At 42.0% G+C, this 19,723-nt stretch overlaps 1 protein-coding gene across 1 annotated transcript in view; it reads left to right on the forward strand.

Annotated features, from left to right (window-relative positions):
* The window catches only part of LOC148532412 (uncharacterized), a 157,897-nt gene that overhangs the window by 16,145 nt on the left and 122,029 nt on the right, over positions 1-19,723 (forward strand). The window contains exon 2 of the mRNA XM_088467826.1: positions 5,571-5,828. Within this exon, the coding sequence (XP_088323952.1) occupies positions 5,571-5,828 (258 nt within the window). The remainder of the gene's footprint in view (positions 1-5,570; positions 5,829-19,723) is intronic.

Raw genomic sequence — 19,723 nt, forward strand, 5'->3', positions numbered from 1 at the left:
AGTAAACCAATTGAGTTTAATTAATTCTCTCAAACTATATGAGGCAGATTGTATTTTGACTACAGAAATCCTAACACTTGTTTGGTCAGAGTAGATCATACCATATGTTCTATATTTATTTTACCATTCTATAACAAATGGTGAATTGCTTCCTTAAAAGTTTGGTGCCAGTTCCCAATCATATTATTCCATAATAATAAAGTTATGATTTAAATAGCAGTAATGTTCTATGTATTCATATATTTATGAAATGGTGGGAACTAGAGAGTTTTAAAAAAATTTTTCTTATACTTGGATATATTTATCATTGTGGACAAAGTATCCTAATCCAGGTTGACCTGCAATTTGTTTAATATTTGTAGAAGCAATAGAGAGATTAAACGTTATCCATAGATGTAAGCAGTGGGGTGGAGATTAGAATGGGAAAAGAATGGGTATGTTTTCTCCAGACCACACACTGATAGCAGATCTTCCTTCTATAATTGTTACAATGTTTTGTGTTTCCTTTTTATTCCTCTGTAAAACCCTTGGTAACATTTCATTGGCACTTGTCATGCTTTATAGAGACAAAGCTACTAAGCAAGAAGGCAATGGTATCTCAAGCTGCAGAAGGAAAAGGGGGTTTCTTTCTCTTTGTGATTTGTCTAATCAGTTTATTTAAAACAGGAACTTGTGTGTAGACAATAACTACTTGGGTGAAGCTTAAAGGTTTGTTTAACTGCTGAACAAGGTCCTAGATCTAGATTTGGGTGCTTATTGCTGGGCTTTTTAGCTGTGCGGAAATGTTAAAGTTAGTTCAAAACACTGAAGCTGATTTAAAGCTGATGTAATGTAACGTTTCATATATTGATTTTTTTTATTGATTGTTTAATTGTAATGAACATGTTTACAGCTGTGTGTCTGTATTTTTGGGCTCTAGAGCAGCGATTTCCATGTCCAACATGAGTAATTATTCCATGACACACCAGTGATAAATATTCTAACAAATAAAACCATAATCCTCAATAAATGTTTGTATTTGCAAAATAAAATCAAAAACATTCAGCTGTTTTTTTTTCCATTTTTAATCAAAATATAATGAGTACATAGTCCATTTGTAATTTTGTAACTTATTTGTTAAGAGTTTATCTTGGGTAACATAGAAATGTTTTCTGATACATTGGTTGAGAATCACTGCTGAATATTGTCTTTGCAGCAAATACTAAAATAGCTGTTAAATATTTGTTTTACATTTTGAATAATTATATTTATTCAATTTTATATTCTTTCATTCAAAAATCTTCGTACTAGTAGTATGGTTTTTAATGGAGCTTTGTATTGCAAATTTAAATTTGAAGGCACTAAGACAACTTGATGCTTTCAGTATGTATATAAGGAAGTGAAAAGACAATTGTGAAGCCAGACACATTGATTCCTAGCAACCTAACGAAAAGCAGCATTGTCAATTGGGAATAATCTTCCTGAAGTTGTCACATTATTCCCATAATGAAGGACAGCTTAGTGAAGCCATTTGACAGTCGTCGCCACCCCCTGCCTCCCCTTGCGAGATCTTTGATGTTATAGTGATGGCAATAATGGCCTTAAAAATGGGGAACTCAGTTGTGCTACAGCATAGCCTAATTCTGCACCTTAAACATAATTATTTTAGATTATAGTTATATTTTAGATTCCTTCCAAAAAGGAAAGTAAAAAATTCTAAAATTTCTCAAAACATTTTTTTTATTCAAGTTATCTTTTCTGTGGGCAACTGTTGTCTGTTAACTGTTAATGTGAGATTTAAGATAGACAAATCAGCACCATTAATACATAAAAATGCATCTTTATGCAATATTTAATAAAGTTGATCAATTGCACTCGTTATAACACCATTATTATTGGTTGTAAATTTGACAGTTTAAAAATACTGAAATATACTTTTAAATACATTGCAATTTTAAATTGTTCATGAATACTGCTTACCCGTGTTTCCTGCAACAATTAGTAAATGCACAACTAAGATATTCAAAGTGTATGTCTTCATTTGTATGCAGTCCACCTATTTACTTTTAAGCAATTGTATTGTTGTGAAGAAACTTGTGTTTGAGCGTCTATTATTTGTACTTTCACTGTGGATGAGGCTCTCTAGTGGTTTATGCATCATTATATTTCAGAGGAGTTGATTAAGGCATCTCCAAATTTAGTGGTCTTGTCCTGGAAACCAAATAAGCTGTAGACAGAGATGACAATCAAATGGAAAGCGTCTGTCAATAAAAGTTAAAATTAAATATATATCTGCGAAATGATGCACTGCTGAAATCACTAATAGCAAAAGTATTTTAAATATTTTATTGCATTACTTTTGGACTGATCAAATGTCAATAATATTATCTCGTTAACCTTTCCCGACTGTGCACTTAAAAAATAGATGATTTGTGAATTGTACCTGCTCAGTGTGAGAGTTTAGTGATTACAATATTCCCTTTAAGCATAATTGGATACTCTGCGCAATAATTACTTTCCACGGCATCTATTATGTGTAAACGCTGTTTTTGTAATCACAGTGCCTAAATGTTTCTATATTCTCTCCTAATTGGCACCGATCACTTGTTTCAGTTTTTGTTTTTTTGTTTGAGGTTTGAGTCATTAGCTTCTAATTAAATTGCCAGGTGTGAGTGGAAGGCATCTTGAGTATGTTATTAGTTTCTGAATGCTAAATCATGTAAGTCAAACAGGAAGAAGTAAACTAGAGATAATCAGACTTTTAAATTAAGGCTGTCAGGGTGAAAACATCAAGATATTGTATGTAGCATCCCTAATGAATAACAGTTAACTTGTGGCTATTTCCATGGCTGTCTTCTCTTTTTTTCAGTAGAATGTACAGATTATGTTATATTTATAACATTAAATACAGAATAGAACAGATTGCAACATGTCTTGGATGACCACAAATGCAAAATGTTTCTAATGTTTCAGAGATTTCAGCAGTATAGGAATATAATCTTTTAGATGTAATGATTAAAGCACATTTTTTTCTGTTTAGTGTCTATAAATGCCTTATATCTACTAAACTGTTGTACATTTACCCCTATATAATCTCTGACTGCCCTCCTCCCAGATTACCCTACTCATTCTTTTTAGTAGCTGTGCCCTCACAATGAGAGTGAGAAGCATTGTTAGGTGATCACATCTAACAGGACAGGAATGATCACCACATAGCAGATTGTTTGATTTAATGCAATTCTGTGTTTTGTTCCCCAAAGTTATCTGGACTGAAATCCCATTTCTGTACTATAGGTACCAACAAATACCTTGATGCTTTCATCCCGGTGATTTCATCCTATTTGTAATCATTTATATAATGTCTTCAAAGTTCTCCAGAAGCTCAGCTAAAATTTGTCAACTAGCAAATGTTTGCATTGGACATGACCTATCCTATTCTTTGCCATTGCCATCATTTTGGCTGATGTGAGATGTACCTGTACAAGACATTGAATGTACAGTTGTCACAGTAATCACTGTAACACTCATCCTTCTTTAATTTGTGTAACCTGTCACCATTTATTATAGCAGGCAGTGCAATTTCACCAGTACAGAGACCTAAATAATCATATACATTATTTAGTTTGTGCTTTTTCCTCTTTATTTAAAACTAAAAACTGTTACTATGCTGGTGGCTCCACAAGTCCATATCTTTAGCTTATGTTGTTTGCCCCTCTAGACTATATACCCTTATGTGAATATGACCCTCTCTTATACAGTAGCTTTGTATTTGTACAGTATTCAGCATCTTATATATACCATCAGTACAAATAGTACAATTAATAATAATTTTCCTGTAGTTGTGGCATATTTGTCATTAACTACATATTGTGATGTAGCTATGCCCATACTCACATGCAGGGCCATAACTAAGGGTGTGTGACCAGTGGCACCATGCTGTGCTCTGTGGGCGGCACTGTCTGCAGCCAGGATCATAGCTGCAACATCATCAGAGTGTCCGTTAGACGCCTGTACAGCTGATCGTAGCGTCCTCATCATGACCCATCTGCATGGCATCATGACGTTGGGTGCTTAGGGAGTTGGTTGGTACAGGGCGCATTTGCATTTTAGCCTTGTTACGGTGCTGCTCACATGTATCTAGGGAAAAAGAGGTGCCTTTGGATTCCTGTGATCAACCAATCCCTGGACAGCTGTCTTTTTATGTTTCCTCTACTTGCTTGACTATGTAAGTTAGTATGGGGAAGAGCTAATTTACTCATCTCTAGGGGATGGGTTTGTGTAAGTCCACAAAGTGGAAAACCATTCAGAAAAATTTAGATGGGAATAAAAAATATCTTTTAGAGGTAAGTATAATGCTATATGGGTGCAAGGTGGGTGGTGTGGGCCTCCGTGGACCCAAGGGCCCATGTGCACTGCACACCCTGCACCCATTATAGATACGCCATTGACCCATCAACAATAGGACTGACTTTACAGGCATAGAAAAGAATCAGGTCACGCAAACTTATTTTTACTGTCATATTACCACTAAGTTCTATCACACGTAACACCAAGGTCCTTCCAGGTTTACATCATCAGGATTAACTAGAGTGGTGTAATGGAGGTGCTTTCCTGATCAACTATGTCCTCTCTCATTCCTTCCAGCAGCTGGCACTGTGATTCAGCCATTGACACTCCCATTCTCATTTGGTGGAAGTGACCCCATTTAAGACACTACTGGCTTCAGGTTTTCCAACTTTCCGATCAAATCCTAGGTTGCACAGTTCCCTTGGATCCTGTTATTTTGCTACTCCTGTATAGTACAATCCCCATCACCACATATAAGAAGTCACTCTAAAAGCATTTGAACAACCTGATGAAGGCACTAATACCCCTACACTGGAAGTCCATCAGCCCCCCTTCTGTATCTCAATGGTTTGGTAAGATAGACTGCAGATGGATGACCTGATTTTATCTTCGCAATGTAGTTTGGCAGTGCTCACTTCCTCCTGGTTCAATTGGCTCTCGTGTAAGGAGTCGGATTCCTATCATGCTTATCTCAACCCTTGATCACTTAGACATACATCCTCCTTGTCACATTACACCCGTCCTGGTTTCTTGACTGACATCTCTGGGCATCACTATTCTGGAGTTCGATAAACTTCTGTCTCCTCTTGTCTCTCTTCCCACTCATTACCTTCTACTTTTCCTTTTCATCTGTCACACTAGTCTCCCTCCTTCTTCCACTATTCTGTCTTCTCTTTCTGCCCTGTCCTTTACCCCTAGTAGCAGCACATGCCTCCTATTTTCTCTCTCCTTTTTCCTCATTAATATCTGTTTTGATTGCATTACCAATGTTTTTTATTTTGTCACATTAATGTAATATTTTGTTGTGCTATGTTCCCACTTAGTAAGCTTCTTGTCATTTTACAGCATGCTAAAAAAAGAATATATACAAATATATATATAGCTCAATACTCCTCTATTCCGAATGCACCCGAGTGCCCGTGTAGGTAATTTGTATAGCAGCAAATTATATATATATATATATATATATATATATATTACGTGTTAGCAAATTAAATTTTTTGAATATCGCTGCAATCTTCTAGGGCCAAATCCGGACAAAGATATTTCTATGGAAGATAGCGGCAACCACTTGAACACCAAAAATGAGGAGTTAAAACCTCAACTACTTGGCAGGAAGCAGCCAGTGAAACTGGACCACAGCATAAAGCAAGAGATGGAGAGACAAAGGCTTGCTGAGGAAAGGAGAGCGCATGCAATGAATATGTATTCCAAGCTTCAAAGTTCTCGATCAACAGCTATTCGCACTCCTCAGTCGATGAGTATTTCCAGATTTGAAGACTGTAAGTAGAAAAATCTATTGCTATCGTTTTATTCCTAATAGCTGGATGACCTTAGTTAGAGGAAAGAATAAAGTAGAGTTAAGAAATTGTAAAATGGAGGAAAGAAAGTAAAAAGCAGATTTCAAGGAGAGAAAAACAGAACTGTAGTGCTAAAGCAAAGGCTTAACAAGCATAAATAATGTACTGTAGGATTAAGGAAAGGGCTGGTCTGCAACTAAATGAGAGTGAATGTTAATCAGAGGGCAAGGGCAAGAGTACCGCCACTTTCACCTGCTAAAATCGCCAATCTCAGACTGGCAATAGTAGTGTCCGGAAAAGGAGAAACATACATTTCTCCTGAAAATGTTTACATTTTGATCGAATCTGCTACTGAAACCATCATACACAGTGTCTAGTACAGCCTGTATGAAGAGTGTGTCTGTCACTGGTACAGTGTGTATGATGAGCGTGTCTGTCACTGGCACAGTGTCTATGATGAGCGTTTCTGTCATGGGCACAGTGTGTATGATGAGCGTGTCTGTTACTGGCACAGTGTCTATGATGAGTGTGTCTGTCACTGGCACAGCCTGTATGATGAGCGTGTCTGTCACTAGCACAGCCTGTATGATGAGTGTGTCTGTCCCTGACACAGTGTGTATGATTAGCATGTTGTCAGGTTGCGGCCTAGGATTGGCCGTTACTCACCCCAGCGCCGGCTTCCCCTGGTCACTCGTGTGGTCAGACACCTGGTGCGGTGGAGGGTGACACACTGAGTATTATTCCTAGAACCATGTAGACTGCCTTGAGCTGTGCTGTGCTTTGGTTACTGCAGTCGCTGTCATGGATGCAGCCATGACAGTTTGCAATACCTGATTACCCTGTACCCAGTGGTAGCATGGTGGTGGTCTGCTACTGCAGGGTATAAAGCTGGCCTGCGGACAGCAGGAAGTTGCCTGTGCAACGTTGTCGCTACTGAGTGTATTTTTGCTGTTACCTCATTGCAGGTTCCTCCGTGATTACTGGTGATCCAAGTGCCGAATTTCTCTGAAATAGTGCTCCCAACATCTAGCCTGTGTGCAGAACAAGTATCATCTTTCTCTACAACAGTGCTCCCAACATCTAGCCTGTGTGCAAAACACGTACCAACCTTCTGTGCAACAGTGCGTCTGACATCTCGCCTGTGTGCGTTGCAGTACCACCTCTCAACGCAGTTTCTCACCAAGTTTCTAGTGCTCGTCTCGACACAAGTTTGTGCCCTGAACCCCTTTCTGATGTACAAGTTTTTGGTGACTATCTTGACGCTAGTTTGTGTCCAGGACCCTTTCCGGAGAACTACTTACAAAAGCCTTTTCCTTGTCATAACAGTGCGTCCAGCATTCCAGTACAAGTATCAGTCTCCCGAACTAGTACTTCTCCTTGAATTATATTTCCAGGGCCTTTGTTTATTTGTCTCTATTCCCACGGTATCGGACACCAGTTCAAAGGACCTTGACCTGCCAGTTGGATGCAGCTTAAACCCGCATCCCGATTGGTGGGGTCACTTTAGAACATCTCCCAGCTGGTTAGTCTCTGCACTTTTGGACTGGTCTCGTCAACGTCTGACATCCATGGATGAGGAGATCTTATATTCAGGCCCCACACCTCCAATTCCTCCCTCAACCTGGGACCTCAGGTTTCACCCCATCAACAGGGGAATTCTCCACGACGACTGTGACAGTTTGCAAAGGCCCAATGGAAGCTTCTGGTTTCCAGGCAGTGAGTGCTCTACAAGACCTTGCCACTCGCATGGATAATCAGGAGACAGTCAATGCCAAGGGAGCCAATTCCTGCAAGAGCTTACTGGACAACTGATGACTATACAGGCATCTCTGGCTACAATCCCTCCTTCACTCGCAGTGGTAGCACCACCTACACCACCGTTTCCACCTTCAGGTTCCAGTAGTCCTAAGTCCCGCCTTCAGTTAGCTTCACTGGAATGTTTTGATGGGAACCCTCGACGGTGTCGTGGGTTCATTAACCAGTGTGAAATACATTTCGAGAGTTTACCACAAAATTTTCCCACACCGAGGTCTAAGGTGGCATATGTTACCTCCTTGCTGTCTGGAACAGCTTTGGACTGGGTTTCACCTCTGTGGGAAAGAGCTGATCTGACAGTCTGCAATTATGACATGTTAATTTCCTCTTTCAAGAGAATCTTTGATGAGCCTGGTCGCATGGCTTCAGCAACTTCAGACCTGTTACGAGTTCGTCAAGGGACCCGTATGGTCATACAGTATGTGGTACAGTTTTAAACTATCTCATCGGAATTACAATGGAATGAGGAGGCTTTAAAGGCAGCTTTTCTCCGTGGACTATCGGAGAAGATGAAGGACGAACTTGCTTTTCGTGATCTTCCGGAGTCTTTCTCTGATGTCATCTCTCTCTGTATTAAAATCGACTTACACGACCAGGAGCATACAGCTAGTAAAGGTCGAAGGGATTGCCTCCAGAGTCATCCGTTCCAAGCAGCTTATTCCTTTCCTTCCTCCAGTTCTAGCGGAGAAGAGCCAATGCAAGTCAACTGATCTCGATTGTCCTCTGCAGAGCAAACCCATCGGTTTCAAAATAAGCTCTGCCTTTATTGTGCCACTCCAGATCATGTTTTGAAGAACTGTCCTCTCCTTGTGGGAAATGCAAGACCCTAACTGGCTTTGGGTGCATCTATTTAGGGGTTCTGATTAAACCCACCCATATCATGGATAGTTACCCATCACGCTTTCCTACAAGGAGAAGACAAAGGAGTTGAAGGCTTTATTGCAGTGATTCCCAACCTCGGTCCTCAAGGCACACTAACAGTCCTGGGTTTAGTGATATCCATGATTGTGCACAGATGGTTAAATCAAAATATCTGAGGTACTAATTAAGTCACTTGTGTTCTAGTATGGCTATACCTAAAACCTGGACTGTTAGTGTGCCTTGAGGACCGTGGTTGGGAACCCCTGCTTTAGTGGATTCAGGGGCAGCTGGAAATTTAATTTCCGAAGCTTTGGCTCTTTCCCTGTGTATACTTGTTCCACCCTTCAACTAAGTTGGATGTCTCTGGAGTAGATGGCAGCATAATTTTGGGTAACCCAATTTTATTTATCACCCATCGAGTATCTCTTCAAGTGGGCTGTCTTCATCAGGAGACTTTGGAGTTTCTCGTCCTCCCTAGAACTTCTTATGAAATAGTGTTGGGACTACCCTGGCTCAGGAAACATAATCCTACCTTTGACTGGTCTATGATGCAACTCCTTGCTTGGGGATCAAATTGTTTTCATTAGTGCCTATCTCAAGTTGTACCAGTTCATATCCACTCTCTCACTGTACAGTCTTCTCTAGTGTCCAAGCACAAGGAAGAACTTCCTGATCCACGCTTGCCAAGTGCATATCAAGAATTTGCTAATGTTTTTAATGAGCTGTCTGCAGATAAATTACCTCCTCATCGCCCTTGGGACTGCAACATCGATCTGTTGCCGTGGAAAGTGCCCCCCCTAGGGTTCGAGTTTATCCTCTCTCTGTGCCGGAATCTGCGGCAATGGCAGAATATATCAAAGAGAACGTTGCCAAAGGGTTCATTAGACCCTCTTCTTCTCCTGCTGGTGCTGGGTTTTTTTTGTGGAAAAGAAAGACCTCCATGCTGTTCCTTGGACACATCATCTCCGGCAGCTCATTAAAGATGGATCCGGATAAATTGAAAGCCATTCAAGAGTGGCCTCAGCCAACTTCATTGAAGGCCATACAATGCTTCTTAGGCTTTTCAAATTATTATAGGAGGTTAATTTTGGATTTCTCTACAGTAGTAGCACCTATCACAGCCCTCACAAAGAAGGGCTGTAATCATTCCCACTGATCGTCCACAGCCATTGCAGCCTTTCAAAGTTAAAATCTGCCTTGTCTACAGCTCAAACTCTACACCAACCACATCTTGGAAAATCTTTTATTCTGGAGGTGGAGGCTTCTTCAATAGGAGTAGGAGAGGTGATTTCACAAACTGGAGATGACAGGAAGAATCATCCTTGTGGTTATTTCTTTCAAAAATTTTCACCAGCTGAAAAAAATTATACTATTGGAAACCGGGAACTGTTGGCCATGTGTCTGGCTTTAGAAGAATGGAGACATTTGTTGGAGGGTGCAAAGTTTCCATTCACCATCATCACCGATCACAAAAATCTAGTTTACCTCCAAACAGCTCATCGCTTAAATGCCAAAGCAGCGCACTGGTCTCTCTTCTTCGCACATGTTAACTTCAAGTTACAATTTCGCCCTGGGGCCTAAAATAAGAAAGCGGATGCTTTGCCTCGTTCATTTTTGTCCCATCTGGAACAAGATCTGCCACAGGCTCAAACTATTCTGAATCCTCTCATCTTGGCTCTCACACAGGTATTAACTCCTCCACCGGGCAAGATTTTCATAGATCCTCGGTTACGAGTGAAATTGTTGACTTGGGCCCATGCCTCTCTCTGACGGTCACTCGGGTATCCACAAAATATACAAATTCCTGCAATGGTTCTACTGGTGGCCTTCCATGTGAGAGGATGTCTGTAACTTCATTGTGTCCTGTGCAAAGTGTGCCCAACATAAATCCAGTCAGAATAAAGTTGTTATTCCTATACATCCGCTGCCTGTGCCAAATACTTCTTGGTCTCATGTCTCTATGGAGTTTATTTCCAAATTGCTATTGTCTAAAGGCAATAATACTATTTGGGTTGTGGTCGACCACTTCTCCAAAATGGCCCACTTCATCCCTCTAACTGGCCTCCCTTCGGTTCCACAGTTGGCTAAGGTGTTTATTCAACAGATCTTCAGACTCCATTGTTTACAGAAGGAAATCGTGTCTGACCATGGAGTACAATTTGTGGTGAGATTTTGGAGAGCTCTCTGTGCTTCTTGTGGGATAAACTTGAAGTTTTCCTTGGCATATCATCTGCACATTAACGGCCAGATGGAGTGGGTAAACCAGGAGCTAGAAACATTCATTAGGATCTTTGTGTCCTCCTTTCAGGATGATTGGGTCGACCTATTACCTTGGGAAGAATTTGCCCATAATTTCAGGTATCACTCCTCTTTGAATTCCACCCCATTCTTCACAGAGTATGGAAGGCACCCTCGAGTACCGGATTTCCAAGACCTACCACCCATAGAAGTTCCTGCCATTTCCGAATTGATGAGCTAATTTTCTGATCACTGGAAGGAGGTCCACTGTTCCTTGAAACTAACTTCTTGTAACTACAAGAAGTTTTCAGACAGGAAACGTCTTGCCATTCCTCTCTTGAAAGTTGGGGACAGGGTATGGCTATCTTCTAAAAAAATATCCGCTTGAGAGTTCCAAGTATGAAACTAGCACCTCGTTTCATCAGACCTTACTGCATTTTTAAGGTAATAAACCCTGTGGTATACAAGTTGGAACTTCCTCCTCAGTTAAGGATTTCCTTATTACGGGCACTAGTACTGAATCAATTTCAACAGTCTCCTCCTAAAACTCCTCAAGTTCAGGCTCATCGGGGAGTTGAGTTTGAGGTAGAGAAGATCTTGGATTCTCATCATCATTTCAGTGGACTTCAGTACTTTATCAATTGGAAAGTTATGGACCAGAAGAACAGACGTGGATTAAGGCAACTGATGTTCATGCTCCTCAGCTTGTACGAGCTTTTCATAGAAGATTTCCTGAGAAGCCTTGTGGGCGTCCGAAGTCCGCTCTGAAAGGGGGGGTACTGTCAGGTTGCGGCCTAGGATCAGCCATTACTCACCCCAGTGCCGGCTTCCCCTGGTCACTCGTGTGGTCAGACACCTGGTGCGGCAGAGGGTGATGCGCTGAGTATTATTCTTAGAACCATGCAGCTGTGAGCTGTGCTGTGCCTTGGTTCCTGCAGTTGCCATCATGGATGTAGCCATGACAGTTTGAATCACCTGACTGCCCTGTACCCAGTGGTAGCATGGTGGTGGTCAGCTGACGCTGTCTACCAATGATCTTCTACTGCAGGGTATAAAGCCGGCCTCCGGAGAGCAGGAAGTTACCTGTGAAATGTTGTCACTACTGAGTGTATTCGTGCTGTTACCTCGTTCCAGGTTCCTCCATGATTACTAATGATCCAAGCTCTGAATTTCTCTGCAACAGTGCTCCCAACATCTAGCCTGTGTGCAAAACATGTACCAACCTTCTGTTCAACAGTGCATCTGACATCTCGCCTGTGTGCGTTACAGTACCACCTCTCAACACAGTTTTGCATCAAGGACCCCTTTCTGGTGTACAAGTTTCAAGTGCTCGTCTTGACGCAAGTTTGCGTCCAGAACCCCTTTCTGGTGTACAAGTTTTTGGTGACTATCTTGACGCTAGTTTGCGTCCAGGACCCTTTCCGGAGACCTAGTTACAAAAGCCTTTTCCTTGTCATAACAGTGTCTCCAGCATTCCAGTACAAGTATCAGTCTCCCGAACTAGTACTTCTCCTTGAAGTATATTCCTAGGGCCATTGTTTATTTGTCTCTATTCCCACGGTATTGGACACCAGTTCAAAGGCCCGCAACCTGACTGTTGGGTGCAGCTTAAACCCAGATCCCGATTGGTGGGGTCACTGGAAAACACCTCCCAGCTGGTTAGACTCTACACCTTTGGACTGGTCTCGTCAACATCTGACGTGGATGAGGAGATCATATATTCAGGCCCAACACCTCCGATTCCTCCCCCAACCCGGGACATCAGCTTTCACCCCATCAACAGGGGAATTCTCCACTGCGACCATGACACATGTGTTTGATGAGCGTGTCTATCCCTGACACAGGGCCTCATTCAGAGGCGGTCGGAGGATGCAAGCGGTCGCTCAGAAACTGGGCGACCGCTTGCATCCTGACTGCCCGCCTCTGTTTCGGTCGTTATGCTGTGGGTTTACACCCACAGCTCTAACGACCGCTCGGGTGATGGTCGTGATGGTCATTGACCATCGCGACCATCGGGGCTTACGACGAGACCCTAGGTTAGGGTCTCACTTGTCGTAAGCCCCGGAGAGCTTCTGGCTCTGTCAGAGCCGGAAGCTCTCCACTGACATCACTAGTGATGTCAGTAGGGCCTCCCCCAAATGGCAGGCGTTCCCATGGGAACGCCTCCGTTTTGGCTACCACCCCCCCGGCCCGCCTTCCAAACGGGGCGAGCTGTCAATCAACATCGACAGCTCGCCCCCTTTGGAAAGAGACCCGCTACGACCAGCGCTGTCGGTTGTAGCAGGTCTCACGCATGCGCACGAAGGAGCCGGCTCCCTTGTGCGCATGCGCACTAGACAAACATCGAGGCGGCCGTGCGGTCGTAGACCGTATGGCCGCCTCTGAATACAGCCCACAGTGTGTATGATTAGCATGTGTATGATGAGTGTGTATGTCCCTGACACAGTGTGTATGATGAGCGTGTCTGTCACTGGCACAGTGTGTATGATGAGCGTGTCTGTCCCTGACACAGTGTGTATGATGAGCGTGTCTGTCACTGGCACAGTGTGTATGATGAGCGTGTCTGTCACTGGCACAGTGTGTATGATGAGCGTGTCTGTCACTGGCACAGTGTGTATGATGAGCATGTCTGTCACTAGCATAGTGTGTATGATGAGCGTGTCTGTCACTGGCACAGTGTGTATGATGAGCATGTCTGTCATTGGAACAGTGTGTATGATGAGCATGTCTGTCACTAGCATAGTTTGTATGATGAGCGTGTCTGTCACTGGCACAGCATGATGAGTGTGTCTGTCACAGGCATAGTGTGTATGGTGAGCATGTCTAACACTAGCACAGCCTATATGATGAGCATGTCTGTCACTGGCACAGCCTGTATGATAAGCGTGTCTGTCACTGGCACAGTGTGTATGATGAGCGTGTCTGTCACTGGCACAGCCTGGATGATGAGCTTGTCTGCCACTGGCACAGTGTGTATGATGAGCGTGTCTGTCACTGGCACAGTATGATGAGTGTGTCTGTCACTGGCATAGTGTGTATGGTGAGCATGTCTATCAGTAGAACAGCTTATATGATGAGCGTGTCTGTCACTGGCACAGCCTGTATGATGGGCGTGTCTGTCACTGGCACAGTGTGTATGATGAGCATGTATGTCATTGGTACAGTGTGTATGATGAGAGTGTCTGTCACTAGCACAGCCTGGATGATGAGCATGTTTGTCACTGGCACAGTGTGTATGACCACCACCTCCTCCGGCGCTTCTGCCCTATTGTGTCTGGGTAAGGTATATTTCCTGTTCAGATTTTGTACCTGGAAGTGACATAAGTAAGGGCACAAGTGCAGTTTTCTACCCATACTGTCCACCAAAATAAGAAAGTTGTCCCCTCGCGGGCTCTCTTCGCTCGCCACGGTTCAGGCTCGGTGGCTCACTACACTCACCACAACATTATATTACCCTCTATGCCCATGCGTATGGTAGGAAATGATGTTGGACAGTAACTGATGACGTCAGGGTAAATCTATGGAATGGGATCTAGCTGTAACCATTGTGTCTGCAGTCCAGGCAATCAGCGATATACCCACTCCCTCCTTCTGGTGTGGCCCCCACCGTGTCTCCAGCTTCACCTCTGTCCACTCTCTGGTCCCGATCACTGCTGGACACAGTGATCGGGCAGTGTATTGTGAGCATAATACTCTATCTATATGTCACTCTCTATATCTATTTCTATATCTATCTCAAATAAATATCCATGTCATATCTCTCTCTCTCTCTCTCTCTCTCTCTCTCTCTCTCTCTGTGTATATATATATATATATATATTTTATGTATATATGCATATGTCTATATATACTGTGTATATATATATATATATGTGTGTGTGTGTGTATATATATTAGGGATGTGCAGGCTCGGATAGGTTCGAGTTTGCACGTGGAGTTCGGATTTTTCCCTCCAAAAAAACGGAACTCAGAACGAGGCAAAACGTCATCTTACATGGACGAACATCATCATTCCTGGACAAAAGACCAGGAATGATGATGTTCGTCCATGTAAGATGACGTTTTGCCTCGTTCTGAGTTCCGTTTTTTTGGAGGGAAAAATCCGAACTCCACGTGCAAACTCGAACCTATCCGAGCCTGCACATCCCTAATATATATATATATATATATACTGTATACATATATATATATATATATATGTGTGCATGTGTTTATAGATATTTATGTGTGTTTATAGATATATGTATAGAGATATGTACAGTATATACACAAATTTTTTTAACTATAAAGTATTTCTTTTCTAAAACGTCCTCAAAATTGTCATTTTTTTAAAATGATCACATTATGTAATTAATAGTTGTTTAAACGTGATTTACATTTTTGTTAAAACATTATATTGAATCAAGTTCAAATAGCTCTTATTTACATAATTTGCTAATTAAAAAACAAATCAACAATTTTGGTAACATTTTTGATAAAAATATTAGCCAGTAAAAGTGGTTAAAAAACCTCCTGGGGCACTTTTTTATAAAACAAAAGTCTATTATAACGTCACCATTACTATTAGGGTGGCACCCTCCTTATACTAGGGGTGCTATGAAGCAATTTGTTGTGTGTTCAGTCCCTGTTAAAAAATTTTAATAATATAAAACTTGTGTGTTAAAAAATATAATGTCATTATTAGGGACCACCCAGCTTATACTATGGGTGCTATGATGGAGTTTGTTGTGTGTTCAGGCACTGTTAAAAAAATTAATAATATAAAACTTGTGTATTAAAATATATAACCTCATTGTTAAGGTGCCACCTGGCTTATACTAGGGGCGCTGTGATGCAGTTTGTTGTGTGTTCATGAGCTTCAAGTGCTGGTAAAAAATTTTAATAATATAAAACATGTTTGTTAAAAAATAGAATGTCATTATTATGGTGCCACTCAGCTTATACTACGGGCGCTGTGAAGCTTTTTGTTGTGTGTTCAGGGCCATTAGGCACGGTCAAATAATTTTAATAATATAGAATTTGTGTGTAAAATTTTATGTCATTTTGGATGCTTTCAGGCACTTTATGTGTTCAGGCACTGTTATCAAAAATGTAAATGATAAACTTGCGTGCTAAAAAATATAACATCATTAGGGTGCCACCTTTATACTAGGAGTGCTGTGAGTCAATATGGATTAGTTGAGGAGGAGAAAAATTGGCAATTTGGAGCCCTTGTACAAACTTCCTTTGGTGTACTTAAGCTGCCCACCGTGCAGTATGTACTCAGAGTGTTTAGCACAGCCTTGAACCTTGTGAGTGATTGAAAGAGGAGGCTACTTCCAAAAAATGTGGTGAAAAATGATGTTCATCAAAATGAACTTCAAATTCTATGAGGAAAGCTTAGTTGACTATTACAGCAAACAGACTGTATTGTTGGATTTTAGTGATGAGCTAATATTGTTTGGTGATGATATTAAAAACAGTGATGAGGGTGATGATGACATCTTCCAAGTGTGAGGATAATTACCCACTGTTAGGGGTAAATTTACTAAGAATTGTACAAGAAACAGCAAAGAGTATCCCCCAGCACTCTGATAGCTGCTCAATATCACGCATGTGCTTGAAAGGGAGGGGATATTCTATACAAGAAACAGGTATCCCCCAGAACTCAGAATGACATCAGCAATAAGGGTTCTGCGCCCCAGACTTTGACTAAGTATTAGGCACCTCCAGTAATTAGAGAACCCGTGACGTGGCCTGGAGGCTTAGCCATATTTTTGCAAATAAATGCAACTGATCTCAGAATTATCTACCACCATGTAGTTTTTCAACTCTTATTGCTGATATAAATTCAGAGTGCTGGGGGATACCCTTTGCTTTTTCTTGTATAGAATAACCCCTCCCTTTCAAGCACCTAAGTGATATTACTAAAGTGATTGAGCAGCTACCAATATTTACTGGTTACTAAGAATCGTGTTGGTCCGAGATCGCATTCACGGGTATCTTTGGTCATTTTGTAAAATTCAGAAATTTAGAGCTGGTGCTGGTTCACAAAATATTAGGAACAAACAACATAAAAGTTGCATGTATATCATGAACCAGCACCGGCTCTTGGCCCCAATGCTGGTAGTAAAAATATGGAAAAAAAATGGCATGGGATTCCCCCGTATTTTTACTACCAGCACCGGGCTCCACTAGTTGGGGTGTAACGCCACAGCACTGGGTTCCCCGGCCAAAGCAGTAACTCCCAAAAACTAGTCAGCCCAGGGGAGGTGAGGACCCCTCAATAAAGTGGTCCCCCATAACCTAGCTGTTAGTCAATCAGCAGCCTAGCTGTTGATTGAGAGCCAGGCTACTCACAGCCAATCAGCGGCCGCTTTCTTTAGTAGTGGACATGGATTTGCTGTGGCCCTCCAAGTGCAGGAAACCTCATAGGTCTTGTCACTTGCGAGGAAGAGATGTATGTGTAAACACATACAGCTCTCAAGTCCGGTATGGATCTGGATATGGCGTTTAATTTTATTTTTACTAGATGGTGACTCTACTGGAGAAAAGAACCAACCTGTGCCAAGGGTTAGATGTGTATTTTTTTACCATATAGTGGGATTCTACTGGAGAAGAGGACAGATCAGCATCAGGGACAAGGTAAGCATGTAGTGTGAGCAGAGCCGTAACTACACTTTTTGGTGCCCTCTGCCAGAAAGAGTATTGGCACCCCCCCTATATTTCAAATAGAGACATGAAGCTTGAAAAAGGGCCATGGCTTCATGGGGAAGGGCCAGGGAAGAGATAAGGGAGGCCAGGAGATGCTGGTGATAAAAGAAGAGGAAGCTACAAGTGAGTATGATAATAAACAGAAAATTTACAAGCCCAAACAGCACCCCCTGCCCTGCAGTGCCATGGCATTGGTCGCACCACCCTAGTTACGGCCCTGAGGCCCTGAGTGTGAGTGAGTGTGTGCATGTGTAATAAAAGAATACAATCTTTGGTGCATGTATCCTGTCTATATTTTAATATTTTTTTTACAGTGAGGGTACCCTTGCTGGCCGCCTGCTGCCACCTGTAGTTGCCAAAGGGTAGGCACCTGGGACCTGTAGTCCCTTTGTAAAATACAGGCCTGGGCTTCAGATCTGGCCTGGGGTGTTAAGGAGAGGGGGGACCCCCACCTCCCCTGGGATCCTCAGCCTGGGCTGACTAGTTTTTGGTGTTACTGCTTTGGCCTTCGGACCCAGTGAAAGGATCCCCTGACTGTGGCATTGCACCCCAGTTAGTGGAGCCCGGTGCTTTTAGTAAAAATATGGGGAAACACCATTTTTTCCCACCATATTTTTACTACCAGCATCAGGGCCAAGAGCTTGGTGTTGGTTAAAAAAATATGGGGACCTCTATGGTTCTTATTTCCCTTATTTTGTGAACCAGTGCCACCTCAAAGAGCCCAGGGCTGGTTAGTTCCCAGTAGCCTCAGTTAGAGGGTATTCCAATAAATCACTGAAAGTGCATATTGTGATATGAGGAAAAAAGGTTGTGTCACCTGTCACCAACCGTGAGAGTAGGTGTGCAGCTACAGTTGTCTGTGTCTTGCAGCGCAGTGGGATCGCTGCTCCTGCTAGCCAAGTCACTGCTGTGGCTATTCTTTCCCCAGCTGTGTTTCTCCACCAGCCCTGTTGTACAGCGCCGAGCTGGGAGGTCAGGCTCGGCTGTAGCTGGGCGATATAGTGAGGCTTGATAGTACACTAAGCCAGTGTGGAAGTGGTGTGGCCACAATACAGCAGTTGATATGAGAAAATCCAAATAGGAGGCTAGTCCAGAAGTGCATTCCTGGTAGGTACTGATCTGGGAGTGTGTTAACACTTGTCTGTAAATCCTTAATGCATTTCACCACGATCAGCAGCTTTCTCAAAAGGCATGTATGTTTGGGAGTGTTTGGCTTCGGGGAAACACAGGCAACACGGGGATAAACCACAATCATATATACCATTGAAAAACACAATTCAGCAAAACACGATTCTTGAGTGTTTCAGTTGTCAAAATTCTCCTGTGTTTCAGGGATCCTGTGTGTGTTTGAACTCTGGCAATCTTGGACCAGACACGATTCTTAGTAAATTTACCTCTTAGCCTTAAGGACATTGGTAGCTTAGTTAAACTAAAATATCAGATGTTTTCTTTTGTGGGTCCCCAAACAAACCAAGTACTTAAAGACGCTGAAGTTCTTGGTTTGCTAAAGTGTGCATGCCCCTTTTTAATATACAACATAGGGAGGGCCTAAGGACAATTCCATTGTGCACCACTTTTTATTATGGGTTTGCCAAGATTGTGTGGGTTTGAAAAGCAGCATATATTATTATCACTGTACTTTACTGGGGATTTTGGCCCCGAATCAAAATGATATTAATACAAAGCAAAATTCTGACTGCATGAAGAGAAGGTTACAAGTCTCCATGCAATTATCACCACTATGCTCCTGTACATTGAATGTGAATAGTGATGGCAGCAGTATGAATATGTGTAAACTATTATGAAAAACAAAGAAGTCAGCGGATTATCTCAATTAACCAAATTTATGGATATACTAATAGGGCCCTCTAGTAATGAGACTTTCATTGATTAGATTGGGCCTGTGATTTACTGGCTGGAGAAGTTTTTTATTAACTTATGAATTATCAATTTCCAATTTCTACAATTAACAATTTCTATTGGCCTGAGGCCTGTGATTTGCTGTTGGACAGTTTATTAACTACTATCCTGTCTGCCACTACTGTGCCATTATGTTTCATAGATGTGCAATATTGGTTTAAACTGTCATGGTTAGTGCCTTTGCTGTGTTGATTAGATTAGCCAGTCAACTCGCTGCAGCCTTTGGCCAATATTGGTGTCAGCTCTGAATTTGTATGCTGTGTGAAAATCTGCAACTGTTACAGCCACCAAGATTCATATTGAGACATGTAACACAGCTTTGCAATTCCACACAACTGTGTACAAATATG

The sequence above is a fragment of the Taudactylus pleione genome, unplaced genomic scaffold (assembly GCF_031769625.1).
Source record: "Taudactylus pleione unplaced genomic scaffold, aTauple2 ptg000077l, whole genome shotgun sequence".
NCBI classification, from domain to species: domain Eukaryota; kingdom Metazoa; phylum Chordata; class Amphibia; order Anura; family Myobatrachidae; genus Taudactylus; species Taudactylus pleione.